This window comes from Microtus oregoni, unplaced genomic scaffold, assembly GCF_018167655.1.
Source record: "Microtus oregoni isolate MIOR12 unplaced genomic scaffold, Mior012 000062F_ref0000492, whole genome shotgun sequence".
NCBI lineage: Eukaryota > Metazoa > Chordata > Mammalia > Rodentia > Cricetidae > Microtus > Microtus oregoni.
Genome location: NW_024543872.1, coordinates 7,820,795 through 7,837,997, shown reverse-complemented (window position 1 = coordinate 7,837,997; position 17,203 = coordinate 7,820,795). Strand labels below are relative to the sequence as shown.

The following is a 17,203-nucleotide window of genomic DNA, read 5'->3' as shown; positions in this document are numbered from 1 at the left end:
GGGAGCTCCCTTCAGCAGTATCCACTGCTGGAATCAGTAGCCGCAGACAGAGGGCCTCACCCCTGCCTAAACTATGAGACCTGAGACTCCAGTCCTCAAGCCCCAGACTCGCTCTGCAAGGGCCTTTCTCACCTGCACCCCCCCCCAAGCCCACTAGGAGCCAACCACGTGACTGGCACCCGTTAGTGTGAGAGCACAGAGGGCTGTGACTCGCCGCTGAAGCTCTCCCGGCACACCAGTTACCTCGGCTTCCCTTGGATGTCCAACCAGTCCATTCTTGGAAAACAGACAAGAGTCCAGCTGGAGCAGCTCATTCTGTGTGTTTCGTTATACTGTGCCGCGCCCTGTCTTCACCTCTACTCAGCTTGGGAGCCTGGAGGCCCTCAGGCAGCTGTGGAACTCCTACAACTAGAAGAGGGTCACGAAGAAAGGGGCGGGGCAGCATTGAAAACACTCAGACTCTCAGAAACTACATGTGAGCATCTGTACATGATTCTTCTGCAGAGACAAGCAGCCATACTCTTACTGACCAGGCTTACCGTGGGGTTAGGCACTGTTTTTGCCGACACTTGGGCAAGGACAAGCCGTGGTTCCTGAGGCTGTCTAAACACGGCTGCACCATCCTTCAGGACTGAGACCCTTTCTGGGTGCCCTGGGTCAACAGTGCTTCCAACTTGGCCCTTGGCACACAGAACTAGTGTGAGCTGGAGAGGATCAGGGCAGTTGTCCTAGAGCTCCTCGTGGTTTAGAAGTTTGCTCTACAGTTCTCCCAAATGCTGACAAACCATTTCCCTTCCCTAATGTCCTAGAGCTCCTCGTGGTTTAGAAGTTTGCTCTACAGCTCTCCCAAATGCTGACAAAACCATTTCCCTTCTGTCTTTACCAAGCTCAACAGGATGCTCTCCTGTGTTGTTTTCAGAAGCAACCCTCCAACTCTAAAAATAAATGAAAACCAAACCACACAGTTGGAAATCAAGTTTTCTTTTTATATGAACAGAAGTAGACCATCTAGAAATATTTCAGTTTATTTAAATTGTTAAGTAGAGTATGAAACCGAATTTGTAGCTAGTACCAGAGAATGGACTGAACTGTTGGTGTTTGATGAGAACAGCTTCTACACAGGATCCCAGGAGACTTACAGAAAGGGGACAAAGCCCTAATAGTAAGCAAATAAAACTCAGGTTTCAAACAGATTATACAAAAATTGATTTATACTCCATTTCCCTTTTTTAGATATTCAGAAAGTGCAGATTTAACAAAAGGTAGCCATATCCTTTCTCTGTACAATGCCAATTATAATTATGCAAACAACAAAACTGTCAGTCTGTTAGCCAAAATCCCAGTGTGTAGCTCCAAACCTTAAGTCACTGAATTAAGAATTAAAGAGGGTTGAAAGTAAAGCGGCGACTGCCACATTCCAGATAAAGGGAAGCAACACAAACAGCAAGGACTTAACGACAGCAGGTTTGACCTACAACTTCAAAAGCTTAAACATTGCATTTTTCAGAGTGGAAAAACAGGGATTATTTGGCAATGCTGCTTTTTACTAGTAAACAATGATAAAGTCAAGTGTGTGTGTGTGGGGGGGACTAAGAGCCACCAGTGAGGCATATAAAACTGTCTTCAGGGCACTATCTGAAAAATTCATGGGTTCTCTTAGCAGATATGTCCCTATATTGTTTATGTGAGCCAAGAGGTCATTAAGATGCGTGTCACAGAACTCTTTTCAATGGAAGCTGCTGTCCTAAACTCAGCCTCTGCTTGAAATGAATCATGCTATTCACAATTATTTCCACAAAGGTATCATCTTAGGATGCTAGCAGCATAGGGAACTTAGCCTACCCTGTCCTAATGAGAAGCAATGGAGCCAAACTAGAAAAAGGAAGAGAGGCGAGGGTCAGAAAGCCAGAGCTAGATCTCAGCTTCATGTGAGAAGCCTTTCGCTGTCCTTTGTAGTCTTTAAAGTCCATGGTCTTAAGAGTTTTCTGAGAGGATGGGAAGAGAGGACTTGAAATTAATAATATTATAATGTATTTCTAAATCTTACAGTAAAGACAACTTAACACTGAAGTGTTCTTCAAAGGCCAAATCTCAATATATTTGGCAAACATCACTAAGATCCACTCCTCCTTCCTGTTCTTCACGTTTATTTCAAAACCCAGTCTTTCCTGGGCTATGAAACTGCTGGAGGAGTTGCCAGAGTGGAGACTACTCAAATTCAGGTTAAGAAGTTTATTCTAGGAAAGTGAATAGGATATATACCTAATTAGAAAGACAAACCACAACACCCTCCAAACACTAGTGCATGCAATTAACTCTTCCATTTCATAAACTCAGTGGATAGACAGGAAGGGCGGGCAAAGGGCGGGAGAGGAACAGAAGTCAGACAGCGGGACAGGTTTAGGAGAAAGAGTAAATGAGGGGCCAACACCGATTAACTGACATCTGATAGTAGGCAGTTAGAATTTATCTTTCCATTTATGTAGCAAGGTAAATCAGTGCTTTATGTTAAACTCGACAAACCTTTCATCTTTAAATAACTCACACCAGGAGTAGTGGGGCAAACAAAGCAGCATGCAGAAAGATGAGACGCAGGGACAGAGTGGCCAGGGGACCTGGTGGCAGGAATCGGTGTAAGTATCAAGGCCACTGGAAACGAGACTGCAAATCAAGTATCATTTCTGCATTACCCTTTGTCCTCAGTTAACTACTGTCAAAGTTACAGCCGAGCACACCGCCAGCATCTGAACGGGTTTATGTTGGGATGAAATGTCTCCTGCACATGCTTCCACCAAAACAAAAAAAAGAAAAACCAAAGAAGTTCCTTTCCACATAAGGCACAGGACAAAATTAACCCCACATACAGATTCAAGGCGAAAATGAGTGTTTTCCTGGCTTTTGTTTCTTTGCTATCACGTCTACAGATTATAGGGACTCAAGCACATTATTCATGACAGAAAATCCCACTGTTGTACAAAATAAAACTGTTAATTCTAACTTTTATTCTTATACAATTTTGCAGAATAGAGTTGAAATGATTGCTATAGTTTAATGTTGATAAGAACTGGACTATAATACAACTGAAGTGCAGTGGTGAGCTGAGCAAGTACATCTGAAAATGAAGTCACAGACATGATTTTTCTATACATTTTTTTGTTTGAAGAAAATTATAATAGTCCGCAAGCAGTCACAGATGAGAGAACAAATAAAATAGGTGGACTGAATAGTTAAGATGAGGAACAAAAATATCTGTTTAGAGTTAAAAATGGACAGAGTGTTTTATTTTGCAGCGAGAAGAGAAACGGATGGTGGATGGCAACAGATGGACAGGAGAGCGCTCAGCAGCATTTGCTCTTCCAGCCTGTCACGCCTCCTCCACTGCTGATGTCTACGTTTTCACTGTTGGGTTCTTTTACAGGGGTCTGCAACAACACAAGGAAGCAAGCCATGAGGAAACACTGGCCTGGATGAAAACAGACTCAACGGGAAGAATCACATCAATATCAGCTACACAACAAAAGGCAACAGTCACATGAGAAGCTTGTCCCTTCCCCATGAAAGTCTCAACTTGGAAACTCTTTCTGGTTGTCCTTTAGTTGGTGTTTCCTCTGTGAAGAGTGACAGATATCTCTGGGCAATACTTACTGAAGCATTTCAAACCATCCCTGCCTAACTAACTCCTTTTCTTTTGTTTTGTTTTTGTTTTTTTGTTTTCGAGACAGGGTTTCTCTGCAGCTTTGGAGCCTGTCCTGGAACTAGCTCTTGTAGACCAGGCTGGCCTCGAACTCACAAAGATCCGCCTGCCTCTGCCTCCCAAGTGCTGGGATTAAAGGCGTGCGCCACTGCCCGGCCTAACTAACTCTTCTGAACAGGTTTGGCGTCTCTTAGCCCTCAGCTATTAGTACTTAGTATTTAGGATCATTAAGCCAGGTGAGGTGGCACATCCTTGTAATCCCAAAAAGTATAAGGCAGAAAATGAAGAACTGGGCTACACAGCAAGATCTGTGTTTTCTTTTGTTTTGAAAGGCAGGCAAGATAGTTCAGTGTGTAACTGTCTGTTGCTAACCCTCATGACTGAGTTTGATCCTTGGGACATTAAAATAGGACAGCACCAACTCCTACAAACTGTTTCTAAGCCCCACAAGTGTGCTGTGGAACCTGTGCAAACCCTGCCCCTCCAACTAAAAAACATAGTAATTTATAACTCACAAAAACCATTGCTAGATCACATCTGACACTAGGGACACCAAAGCCTTGCTCTGTTTAGTTATTTGCCTTTTCAGACAAAAACAATTTGAATTGTTAATATTTCTGTACCAGTGCTTTAATTAAGGCCGTCTTCATGGTGGTGGTGCATGTCTTTAGTCCCAGAACTTGGGAGGCAGAGGCAGGTGGATCTCTGGTGAGTTCGAGGCCAGCCTGGTCTACAAAACAAGTTCCAAGATGGCCAGGGCTACACAGAGAAACTTGTCTTGAAAAACAAACAGAATGGTGATCTCAATCATGAGTAAGTGGGAGAGGAAAGGGACAAAATGCAATTTGGGCGGGCAAGACTTTCTAAAAGCTCCAAGGACATACCAAAATGTTGACTGTTAACTCGTTTGTTTTTTTTTTTTTTTTTTTCCCTGAGACAGGGTTTCTCTGTGGTTTTGGAGCCTGTCCTGGAACTAGCTCTTGTAGACCAGGCTGGTCTCGAACTCACAGAGATCCGCCTACCTCTGCCTCCCGAGTGCTGGGATTAAAGGCGTGCGCCACCACCGCCCGCCCGGCTTGACTGTTAACTCTTAGGAGTGGCTTTCTCCATCATATCATTCGGCTTTCTCCAACATCCTGAATATGATTCTTAGAACATCATAAATAGAACTTTAAAGGCTAAGGTGTGCCTGAGAACTCAGCTTTCATGAAATAGTTTAAAAGTGAAAATCTTTAGCAGAACAAGGGAAAATCCAGGAGCCCTCAGAACGTCTAGTAAATCTGAAGTGAGAATCCTGTCTGACTCATTTTTGCTGTCTGAAGATGGGCTTGTCCCTGTACACATCAGGGAACCAAGGTGCAGACTAACAAGACTGTCCAAACCCCATGAGCTTCCTGACCACTGCCTTTGCTCCTTGAACAGCTTTTAAGGAAAATACACAGAAAATAAAGAGGCAGCTCAAACAGGCCACACCAAGAAAACACAACTGCACAGGAGTTCACCTTCTCCAGGAACTCTGGTTCCCAGGGTAAGTGTGACTCAGGTTTACTCCTGCATCTCAGTTCAGCTTTCTCTCACTTAAGCGAGACCCGTGTAGATCTCGACAAGGGGGCATCTCTTGGTAACACACTTGAGAGTCGCAATATGAATTCAGTTTATGAAGCAGACTTTAATCTGGCTCTCGGCCAGGAAAAGGGCACTAACCCAACAGAACAGAGGACTCTTTAAATTTGGGGAATTATAATGATGATGATGATGATGTTACTGAGACAGGGTCTCACTATGTATATAGCCCTGAATTCCTAGAACTTGCTCCGTAGATCAGGCTGGAATTAAAAGTGTGCACCATTATGCTGAGCAGTTTTTTGGTTTTAGATTTAAAGGATCTCACTGTGGTATGCAGGCTAGCCTTGAACTCACTATGCAATTCTGTCCCAGCCACCAAATGCTGGGATTAAAAGAGTGTGCCAATGCACTTGGCTTTAAAAACATTCCTTCTCATCTTTTAAAAAGATTAACTTACAAAGTAGGTTTCCATGGCATTTTCAAGTATAAAAGAGCTATAATTTTCTTCTTTTTTTCTGAGATAAGGTTATCTTATTGCATATCCTGGCTGGCCTAAAACTATGCAGACTACGCCAGCAGAGAACCCAGAGCCTCAGGCACGACAAAGACGTGTTCTGACACCAAGCTGCGTTCCCAGCCCAAACAATTAATGCTGAAGAAACAAAACAAAAACAGCACTTTAAAACATACATATAAGTTAAAGATTTTTTTAAATCCTACCTTTCCAGATCTTCCTTTGATATACGTAACCTTTGCTATATGAAATATTATCTGTTTGGTATCATATAATCTTTTTAAATAAAACCATTATCTTTCATTGGGCCTTTTTTTAAAATTTGAGATGGGATCTCTCTCTTTATTACCCAGACTGGCCTCAACATATGATCAATCTGCTTCATCTTCCTAAGTGATGGGATTAGACATGTGCCATCATGCTTGGCTCTAACCTGCTTTTTGCTGCCCAGTACACTAAAAATAGCCTTCATATATTTATACTACACTTCCCTCATTCTCTGAATGCTAGAGATTGAATTTAGGGCCTTCCACATCTATCATTCCACGAATGACCTACACCAGAGGTTCTCAGCTTCCTAATGCTGTGACCCTTTAATACAGTTCCTCATGCTGTGATGACCCCAACCACAAAATTTTTTTCATTGCTATTTCACAGCTGTAATTCTGCTATTGTTATGAATCGTAATGTAAATATTTTTGGAGATAGAGCTCTGCTAAAGGGGTTGCAACCTGCAGGCTGAGAACCACTGATCTACACTCTCAGCCCCAATTTTGCTTCTTTTTGCAGGTTTCATCACCAACATCACACCGATCACAAGGAGTTGTACGGGGAGCCGTGTGAAACAAAGACCAGGTAGTGAACACCAACACTACCACTGACTGCCTCCTCCTCCATGTTGCCACATTTTCTTTCTATTTTTTTTTTTGAGATTATAATATAATTACATCTTTTCTCTCTTTTCTTTCCTCCAAACCTCCCCATGGTCTCTTTTTTTTCATTAATCTATTCCTAAATACAACCTGCTCAGTCTGTATGATGTTACTCATGCATGTTTTCAGGGCTGACCTTTTGTTTTGAATAGCCAACTGGTGTGCTTTTCCCTAGGGAAGACTTTCTACCCCTCTCATCATTCCTTTTTTTTAAAAAAAGATTTATTTATTATATATACAACATTCTGCCTCCATGTACGCCCGCATGCCAGGAGAGGGCACCAGATCCCATTACAGATGGTTGTGAGCCACCATGTGGTTGCTAGGAATTGAACTCAGGACCTCTGGAAGAGCAGCCAGTGCTCTTAACCACTGAGCCATCTCTCCAGCCCCGCCACATGTTTTCTAGACATGTAACTTTAAGTTCCTTAGTTCATTCTGGAGAGTCAAATATTGATAAAAGGTGATCTTCTAGAAACCATAGCACCAAAATTCAAACTATGTGAATACTATATTTAAAGAAACAAAGAACAGAAGGTAGTGGAGTAATCCCAGCATCCATAAAGCTAAGACAAAGGAACAAGAGTTGCAGACCAGCCAGAGGTACGTGTAAGATCCTCTCACAAACAAAAACAAAAACTACCAATACCACCATCACCAAGTCAAAAAATTCAAAAGTATCAGTGCAGAAAGGAACTTACCTTTCGGAGGATGTCTTCAGCTAATGTGAGGAACGCCTTTTCGATGTTTATATTTGCTTTTGCACTAGTCTCAAAAAACCTAATACCATGCTCCCTTGCAATCTAAAATAGAAGCAAAATAACGTCATGCAACTGTCAAATATGGACTGCCAACTAGTGGCAGCAACATCTTAGAGGAGATAACAACTTTACTCTGAAGCTAGGGTACCAACTAGAATATGTAACACAGACCTAGGTAATAAAAACAGCCCTCTCCACCGGAGGGGTTCATCTCAGATACTCTAAATAGGAACTACGTTAGAAGTTTGGTGTGATGTACTGAATTTCGCCTGCCAGTCTTAGCTATCAACTGTCAGAATCTTAATAACTGACACATTTCATTAACTTCTAAGATTAAAACAACTGCAACAAAAACCATCACTGACATGCTTTTCTATATAGCTTACACAGAGTAACAACTACGAGGCACAGATGTGGCCCTGCCCCCATGTTAGTTACGCAGTAGAAAGTATTTTCTCAGAGGACAAGCTTGTTTCCAACAAGCAAAGCCTTTCATGTAAGGCCTGGTAGACCTGCCCGGTAGCCACAGCAGCGCCACAGCCACTCGGTCAGAGCTGTCACCACCACGGCTCACTCTTACCTGCTCTCCCTTGCTTTTAGGTACAACTCTCTTATCATCCATGTCACACTTGTTTCCTAGTAACATTCTTTCCACATCTTCATTGGCATGCTGAAACAGGATAAAAGTTTACTTTTGCACACTGACATGAATTACGTTTCTTAAACTCATGTCTTTTTTTCGTGTATCTGTGTGTGTGGCATGCGTGTCTAAGGGCAGGGACAGACCCACACATGGGCTCAGGTTTCCTTTCTTCCTAATTACCACCCTTTTATAAGAAGAATTATCTATACCAAAGCTAAGAAAAAGAAAATACCTAAAAAAACAGCTGACACTTGCTTCTCAGTATCCCCCCCCCCCCCGAATTTTTACAAGTCAAAACAGCATTAAAAATTCTTCATTCATGCTGCAGAAATGGCTCAGAAGAGCACTGGTTGCTCTTCCAGAGGGTCTGGATTCAATTCCCACCAATCACAACCATCTAACGAGATCTGGTGCCCTCTTCTGGCCTATAGGTATACATGCAGGTAGAACACTATACATAAATAAGGTTTAAAAAATTCTTCAGCAAATTAAACCTAAGCCTGCGGGGAGAACTGGCCAAGAGCACTTATTGCTCTTGCCGAGAAGTCAGATTGATTCCCAGCAACCACATGGTGACTCACACACATCTGTAACTCTTATGTCCAGGATACCTGAGGCCCCCCTTTTGAGACCCATGGCACCAGGCATATAAATGGCACACATTCAAATGTGTAGGCAAAACATTGATACACGCAGATCTAAAAAAATAGGAGTGGATCATGCCTGTAATCCTAGCACTTGGGAGGCAGAGATAAGAGGAGGATCAGAGAGCTAAGGCTAGCCTAGGCTATGTGAGACCCCGACTTAAAGACTCAAACCAAAACCAAACAATCAAAAAATCTAAACCAATACTTTTGTGCAACCAAGGGGTAGCATTAATTTCACTACAGAAAAGAATTGCAGCATAACCTGGCAAAACAGCTTCTCTCATCTTGGGCTGGAGAGATGGCTCAGCAGCTAATAGCACTTGCTATTCTTCCAGACAACACAAGTTCAGTTCCCAGCACCCACACCAGGTCAATCAGAACCACCACCTGTAACTAGCTTCAGGGTATCTGATACTCTCTTCTGGCATCAGTGGGCGTGTGCGCACGCGCACGCGCACACACACACACACACACACACACACACAGTATTTACTCATACAGGTACATTCCTATAAGTAAAGAGAAAAATTGTTTAAAAAGAGAGAATCCATGACAAATCAGTGTGAAAAACAAAACAGAAGTTTATTAAGAGATTTTTAACATATACTTAAGCACAGAAGTTAGTAGAAAATGAGGCACTTGGGGAAAGAACTGTGCCCAGCCGACTGTGGGCATGATTCAAGAGTTTCATTTAAGATCATAGCAACCATTATACATATCATTTGTGGCTTTTTAATTTCTTTAAATATTTATTTATTTATTTGTTATGTATGCAATATTCAGTCTGTGTGTATGTCTGCAGGCCAGAAGAGGGCACCAGACCTCATTACAGATGGTTGTGAGCCACCATGTGGTTGCTGGGAATTGAACTCAGGATCTTTGGAAGAGCAGGCAATGCTCTTAACCACTGAGCCATCTCTCCAGCCCTTATTTTTTTGTTTTTTTAAGACAAGGTCTCACTTAGTAGCTTTGGTGGCCTCGAACTTCATAGAGATCTGCCTGATTCTGCCTCCCAAGTGCTGAGATTAAAGGCATACATCGCCATGCCTGGGATTTTTTGATGGGACTTTCCACCTATTACCACCCCCTTTTTCTGTAAATGACATCACATCATAGGGTGATTGCTGAGACACACTGGATAGGATTACAGACTGGTAAGGTAAAACCACAGATCATAAGCATTGTACAGGGAGCTAAGACATTTTCATTGTAAATGAAGTTTAAGTTGTAAAATTTCCAGAAAATTACAAGCTAATACCTGGGAAAGGAGGAAGGCTATACTTGATATGCCTCATATATGCCAAGACCTTAAACATGGGTCACTATTATTTTAAATCCTTTACTGGGAATGTCTTCATACAGAAAAGTCTCTCCTTGTAGGGAATCTACACAGTAAACTTTACTATGTTGGCAGTAATTTGGCAGAATTTCACAGACTCTGGGATATGGGGCAGCATTCTCAACTCATGTCCCATCAGGTGACAGGTGATCTCATTTTTCTTTCCTGCTTTCCAAGTATGCAAAAAAAGTGAACAGGACTGCAGCTAGCTCACTGGGTGACTTCCTGCTTACTACACAGGAAGCCCTGAGTTCACTCCCTAGCAGTACATAAACTGCAAGAGGCAGGAGGACTTTAGTTCAAGGCCAGTCTGAGATGAGACCTCTCAAAAGACACTAAAAAGGCCACCCACAAAACAGACAATACTTGTAAACCACATACAGAGCTTCAAGCCAATGAGATGATTCAGTGGATCAAGATGCTTGCTGTGAGCCAGGTAATGGTGGCTTTAATCCCAGCACTTGAGAGGCAGAGGCAGGTGGATCTCTGAGTTTGAGGCCAGTCTAGTTCATAGAGTGAATTCCAGGGCAGCCAGGGATACGCAGGGAAACCTTGGGGGGGGGGGGAGGGGGAAGAGAGAGAAAGAGAGCGAGCGAGCGTGTGTGCGAGGGTGGGGCTTGCTGTGTCAGCCTGGTACCATGAATCAGTTGTCTTCTGGCCCCCACACGTGTACCCTAACATGCATGGCCCTATATCACACATGTACATACACCAGCATACCTCACACCAATATCTCCTTGTTTTAGAGAAGGAACATGAGATTAAGCCTCCCAAGAATTCGGCTAAGGTTAACTAACATCTTTGGGCCAAAGCACCTTTCCATGAGTATTTCTACAGCCAGGTAGTTACCCTGCTTCATGTATCCAGCTAAAGCATGCTTTAAAAAGTCAGTCCTAGTGAAACGTAGATGTTAAGGACAGCAATACAGTGTGAATACAATTCCAACGGGAAGTCTCAAAGCTCTAGCAATGAATAGATATGCTTTGATATTTAATTACAGCTTACACAAAATTGTTAACTTCACATGCATTTGGCACTATTTCCTTTTGGTTAGATTTACTGTCTTTATAAACATTTCAAAATGTCTAGAAACAATATAACCTTTCTATAACTTAGTAATAAAATTTTAAAAATTAAATCATTCAATAAAAATTCAGTAAGAAACAAATAATTTAGAAAAAAGCATCATAAAAACCACTGGTAATTCTTATTATCTTGTAGATACAGAACTACTGAACAAAATTTTAAGATAAACTACTGAGGTGGTTAAGGGGAGAGGGTTTATGCACCTCCTAGGTCTTACCTCATCTATGTTTCTAAGCCACTTGCTGATGTTTTCAAAACTTTTACCATTGGTGATGTCATACACTAGCATGATACCCATTGCTCCTCTGTAGTAGGAGGTTGTGATGGTGTGAAATCGCTCCTGGCCTGCTGTGTCCCTGAAATAAACAGTCAATAATTATATTAAGCATTTTAATATCACTACACCACAAATAAAGGACAAAATAGGACAGCAGCAAAAAAATAGATTAAAATTCACGATTTACCACAAAGGAAAAACAGAACAAGCACTCATTTAACTTTCATTTGAGACAGACTTGCTTCAAAGTTGCTAGGTAATCAAAAAAGGCTTGAACTCCTATCTCTTGCCCAGCCTCCGAAGTGCTGGCATTACAGGAACACCCAGCTCCACACTTCATAATGGAGGCAGCTAATGACCTACCCATATTGAGTGGAAAAGAAAACAGTAGCAAGGGACAAAAATGTTTTGAAATTTTAAGTAAACCCATAAGTCATATAAAAACTCCTGAATCCATTTTATTCAGTTAATTCCATAACATAACACAAAAGCATGTTTAATTCTTAGATCATCTAAAGACCATGACTCATTTACAAAAGCTGTAAAGATACCCGTTTGTTTACTAACTCACTCTCTGTAGCCTGACCTATGGTCCCGCACATGCTGGCCAGGCGTTGCACCACTGTGCTACATCCCCTCCTCCTCCTCCGCTTCCCACCTCATTTTACTAAATTTTTAAATTATTTTTATTTCTCTCTGTGAGCACTTTGCCTGCATGTACATCTGTGTACCACATGTTTGCCTTGTGCCCATGGAAGCCAGAAGAGGACATTACATACCCTTGGACTTGAGTTATAAATAGTTACGAACTGCCATGAGGATGCTGGGAATGGAACCTGGGTCCTCCAAAGAGAAGCAAGCCAGTGCTCAGTCACTAAGCCACCTCTCCAGCTCCCTCTCTCATCCCTCTTTAACTGTGTACCTTTATTTTATGGTTTTTGCTTGCATGAATAAATATGCACCACATGATTGCCTAGTGCCTTTCAGAGACCAGAAGCAGGCATCAGAGTGACACCTTTTTTTTTTATTTGAAGAATTATCTATTTTTATCTTACATGTTTAAATATTTTGCTGGCATGCATGTATGTGCAACATCTGCATACCTGGTGCCAGCAGTAGCCAGAAGGGGGAACCAGATCCCCTGGAACTGGAGTTAAGAACAGTTGTAAGCCATATGGGTGCAAGAAGAGAACCTGGGTCCTCTGGAGCTACATAGACTAGGTTGGCTCAAACTTTGAGATTCCTGCCTCTGCCTTCCAATTATTGGGATTTAAAGGTGTGCACCACCAGGCTTGGCCCATAAACGTATCCAAAGGTATGAATTAGTGTAGCAGCAAAACCAGAACTTGACATTAGTATTATCTAAGACAGTATTCAGATTTCGCTCTTGCCTTTCACTTACTTGTGTAAGTATAAATAGTTCTCTGTGTGTTTAGTACACTGGGTCAGCAGTTAAGAATACTTGTTGCTCTTGCAGAGAACCCAAGTTCTGCTCCCAGTCCACATGAGATGGCTCACATCCACCTGTATCTCCAGCTCTAGGAGATCTGACAACCTCTTCTAACCTCTACAAGCACCAGGCATGCATATGGTACACATACATACAGAAAACAAAATACCATTTTTAATCTAAAAAATTGTAAATTAGGGCTGGAGAGATGGCTCAGAGGTTGGGAGCATTGCCTGCTCTTCCAAAGGTCCTGAGTTCAATTCCCAGCAACCACATGGTGGCTCACAACCATCTATAATGAGATCTGGTGCCCTCTTCTGGAATACAAACATACATGGAAGGAATGTTGTATACATAATAAATAAATAAATCTTAAAAAAAAAAAAAAGAGCCAGTTCCAGGACAGGTTCCAAAACCACAGAGAAACCCTGTCTCGAAAAACCAAAAAAAAAAAAAAAAAAAAATTTGTAAATTATATTTACTTATTGGGTGTGTGTGTACATATATATGTACGTATGTGTATATATGTGTACACACACACATATATATATACATACACACATATGTTGATGGGCATGTGTATACCCTGATATATGTGTGTAGGTCACAGGACAACTTTCGGGAGAGATTACTCTTCTTCCACCTTGAGGGTCACAGGATCAAACTCAGTTGTAGCTTGATGGCAAGCCCCTTTATTCATTGAACCAGCTTCCTGGCTCTTTTTATTCTAATCCTGTTTTGAAAAACCAAACCAAAGCAAAACAAAACAAAACAAAACACTATCTGTAGTTGCTGTTTCTCCATACATCTTTGTCAGTTAATTCATGGGAGGGGCAGGGGTGTGTTTGCTGGGGGTTGACCTAAGCAGGATCTCCCACTTGGCTAAGCACTAAGCCACACACTTCCATGTCCCCTCATCTAACTCTAGTTACATTCCTTTTATTAAATCCAAAGAGACTGTGTTTCAAAAGACTTCCAGTAACTTTCTTGTCAACTAGATAGCCATTCTTTTCCCTGTATCTTAATCACTAAGCAGAATTCCAAACAGCCGATCATGTCATCTAGGGTTACAGAGAAGTGGCTATAAAGCTTAGGCTAGCCTCAAGTCCTCCTGTCTCAGCTTCCCAAATACTGAAGTTACAGGCATGCCCAACCATCCTTCTAAAAGTGATCTTCAAGTTCATGTTGCTCTGTTTCAATTTTCCAGTCACTTAAATGCAGAGTAAGTTTTCCAACAATTTGCTGGAACTTTATATTCCCATGTAAAACAGCAAAGCTGAACCCCTAACGCAGATACAAAACTAAATTCAGCTCTGCAAACCAACACTCCAAAAAGTCTTTAGAAAGGCTGGGAATGTGTAGTTCAGAGGCAGAACATCTGTCCAGTGCACAGGAGGCCTGGGTTTGATTCTAGCACTGCACATCGCAAAGAAGAAAACAAACAAAAATCTCATGAATACAAGGTGATATAGCTTCATTTATCTTAGTTATGTTACCAAAGTATAAGTAACAAAATTTAAATAAACTAGACTTCATAAAAATGAAAACCGCACTTTTCCAATTTTGTTTTATGGTGCTAGGGATCAAACTCAGTCCTTGTTTCCCCACCCCCTCCATCTTTGTTGAAGATAGGTGCTTGCTATGTAGCCCAGGCTGGCTCTGAACCCACATCGTCCTGGCTTATTCTCCTGAGTGCAGGGATTGTGTAACACCACACCTGGATTTATTGCCAATGCATACCATGAAGAAAAAGACAACCCACATAACACATAAATGTATTTGCAAAGGGTTTTGTGCATGCTAAATAATAGTAAACTGTCTTATCTTCAAACAATAAGAGGACAAATGAACAAACTTAAAAATAATCAAAAAGGAGTGAGTGAGGGGCTATATAGATGGTTTAGTGGTTAAGAGCACTGGCTGCTCTTCAAAAGATCCTGAGTTCAATTCCCAGCACTCACACAAGCAGCTCACAACTGCCTATAATGGGACCCGGTGCCTTTTTCTGGTGTAACATGCATGCACACAAAGCACCCATATACATAAAATACATAAATTTAAAAAAATAAGCAAAAGATAGTAATGCATAGAGGAACAGAGCTAGGTGGGAGGCGGGGGCATGTATGACTAAACAGAATGCTGGGAGGAAAAAGGAGCGGAGTCAGAGAGAAGCCATATAGCCCCACCAGAGAGAGACACCAGAACTTTATTCGGCAAACCACTGCTGCGTGGTGATACAGATTAATGGAGATGAGTTAAATTAGTATGTAAGAGTTAGCCAATAAGAAGCTAGAGCTAATGGGTCAAGCAGTGATTTAATTAGTACAGTTTCTGTGTGATTATTTCGGTTCTGGGCGGCCAGGATGAACAAGCAGCCCCCTCCAACGTAGCCAACTAAAATCCACTTAAACCTTTCTTTTTTACTTAAACAGAAAAGGGGAGGTAATGTGGAATTGTCCTCTGTATGCTGTGAATATGACTAGTTGATAAAGAAAGCTGGCTTGAGCTTGGCAGGACAGAGCAGAGGTAGGTGGGGAAGATGGAACTGAATGTTGGGAGAAAGAAGGGCAGAGTAAGAGAGAAGCCATGAAACCACCACCAGAGATAGAAGCTGGGAACTTTACCTGGTAAGCCACAGCCATGTGGCAATATACGAATAATAGAAATGGGTTAAATTCAGGTGTAAGAGTTAGCCAATAAGAAGTTAGAGCTAATAGGCCAAGCAATGATTTAATTAATACAGTATCTGTGAGGCTATTTCGGGGCTAAGTGGCTGGAAACCAACAAGTGGCCTCCTTCTACAAACTAGAATTATTCAGACATATAATTAAATCTGGCCTTTGCCCTAACCTTTAAACATGGGACTGACTGGAGAAATGGCTCAGCAGCTAAGAATGTTTGTTGCTCTTTTAAAGGACTCAAGTTCAGTTCCCAGCACCTACATCAGCTGCCCCACAAATGGCTGTCTATTACTCCACTTCCAGAGGATCTGATGCCTTCTTCTCACCTCCTTGGGCAACAGACACACAGAGACAGACAGACACACACACACACACACACACACAGACACACACACACACACACACACACACACACACACACATACACACACACCATACTATCCCAGAAGTGGAAAGGCAGTGGTGCATGTATACATGTATAAAACAGAAGAATCTTGATAACATGCTAAGAGAAACAGCATCTAGTCACAAACTATCAGGTATTCTACAATCCTATAGATAGGAACTATCTAGACTAAGAAGAGCCAAGAGACAAACTGCAAACTGATAGGGTTTAGGAGAACAGGGTGTGAAAGTAAGGAGTTTCTTTTGAGAGTGAGTATTCTAAAATTGTAATGATGACTATACAATCTTGTAACTAAACAAAAAACCACTGAACTGGACACTTTAATTGGTAAAATGGCATGTGAAGTAATGATTGACAAGTGTCAATGAAAAAAAATTATGGGCCAGATTGGGGCTCTTCCAAGGGAGAAGTCAGCAGCAGTGACTGACTACAGAACTTATAGGAGACGGATTCCTGAGATGAGGCCACACCAGTGCATAGTTGCAGTGACCAAATATCTTGCCAAAGACTCTGGGGTCCTCAGAATGGTGGAAATGTTGTCTAGGAAAATGGCTCTGTGGTTGACAGTTGATAATGGAGCATTCAACACCCTGGCCAACATAAATGTTGGCCGTTCAGTTTTCTCTGAGGAAATATGGATGTCCTCAAGGGTGAGAGATTCTTGTTTTTCTTCTTTCCCCATCTTCATGTGTCTGTGGTGTGCATGTACAAGTGTAGAGGGCCAGGGATGATGGCCGGCATCAATCTTGATTGGCTTCCATATGATTCATTGAGACAGGGTCACTCAAGAAAACCCAGAGCTTGCCAATATGGATAGTCTCAATAGCCAGTTTGCTCTGAGGACCACTTCTACACCTTCCCAGACTGGAATTAGAGGCCAATGCCTCTACCCACCCAGTGTTTATGTGGATTCTGGGAATTTAAACTCTGGTCTTCCTACAGCAAAATCTTACCCACTGAGCCAACTCATCAGCCCCTAGGTGTGTACCGGTGCAGGAACAGGCAAACTTGTGATGGCAAGCAGAGAAGGGTCAAGGCTTTTTTTTTTCTTTGCCATTAGGAACTGCAACATTTATGTTGGCCAGGGTGTTGAATGCTCCATTATCAACTGTCAACCACAGAGCCATTTTCCTAGACAACATTTCCAACATTCTGAGGACCCCAGAGTCTTTGGCAAGATATTTGGTCACTGCAACTATGCACTGGT

General features: G+C 41.9%; 1 protein-coding gene across 1 annotated transcript in view; it reads right to left on the bottom strand.

The window, feature by feature from the left end:
* Nucleotides 1–965: 965 nt before the first annotated feature.
* Nucleotides 966–17,203, bottom strand: part of LOC121439645 (ras-related protein Rab-10) — a 61,186-nt gene continuing 44,948 nt past the window's right edge. Inside the window, exons 3-6 of the mRNA XM_041640198.1 lie at nt 11,400–11,538; nt 8,048–8,137; nt 7,408–7,509; nt 966–3,422 (exon numbers count right to left, since the gene is read on the bottom strand). Coding sequence (XP_041496132.1) covers nt 3,339–3,422; nt 7,408–7,509; nt 8,048–8,137; nt 11,400–11,538 — 415 coding nt within the window. The 3' untranslated portion in view covers nt 966–3,338. The remainder of the gene's footprint in view (nt 3,423–7,407; nt 7,510–8,047; nt 8,138–11,399; nt 11,539–17,203) is intronic.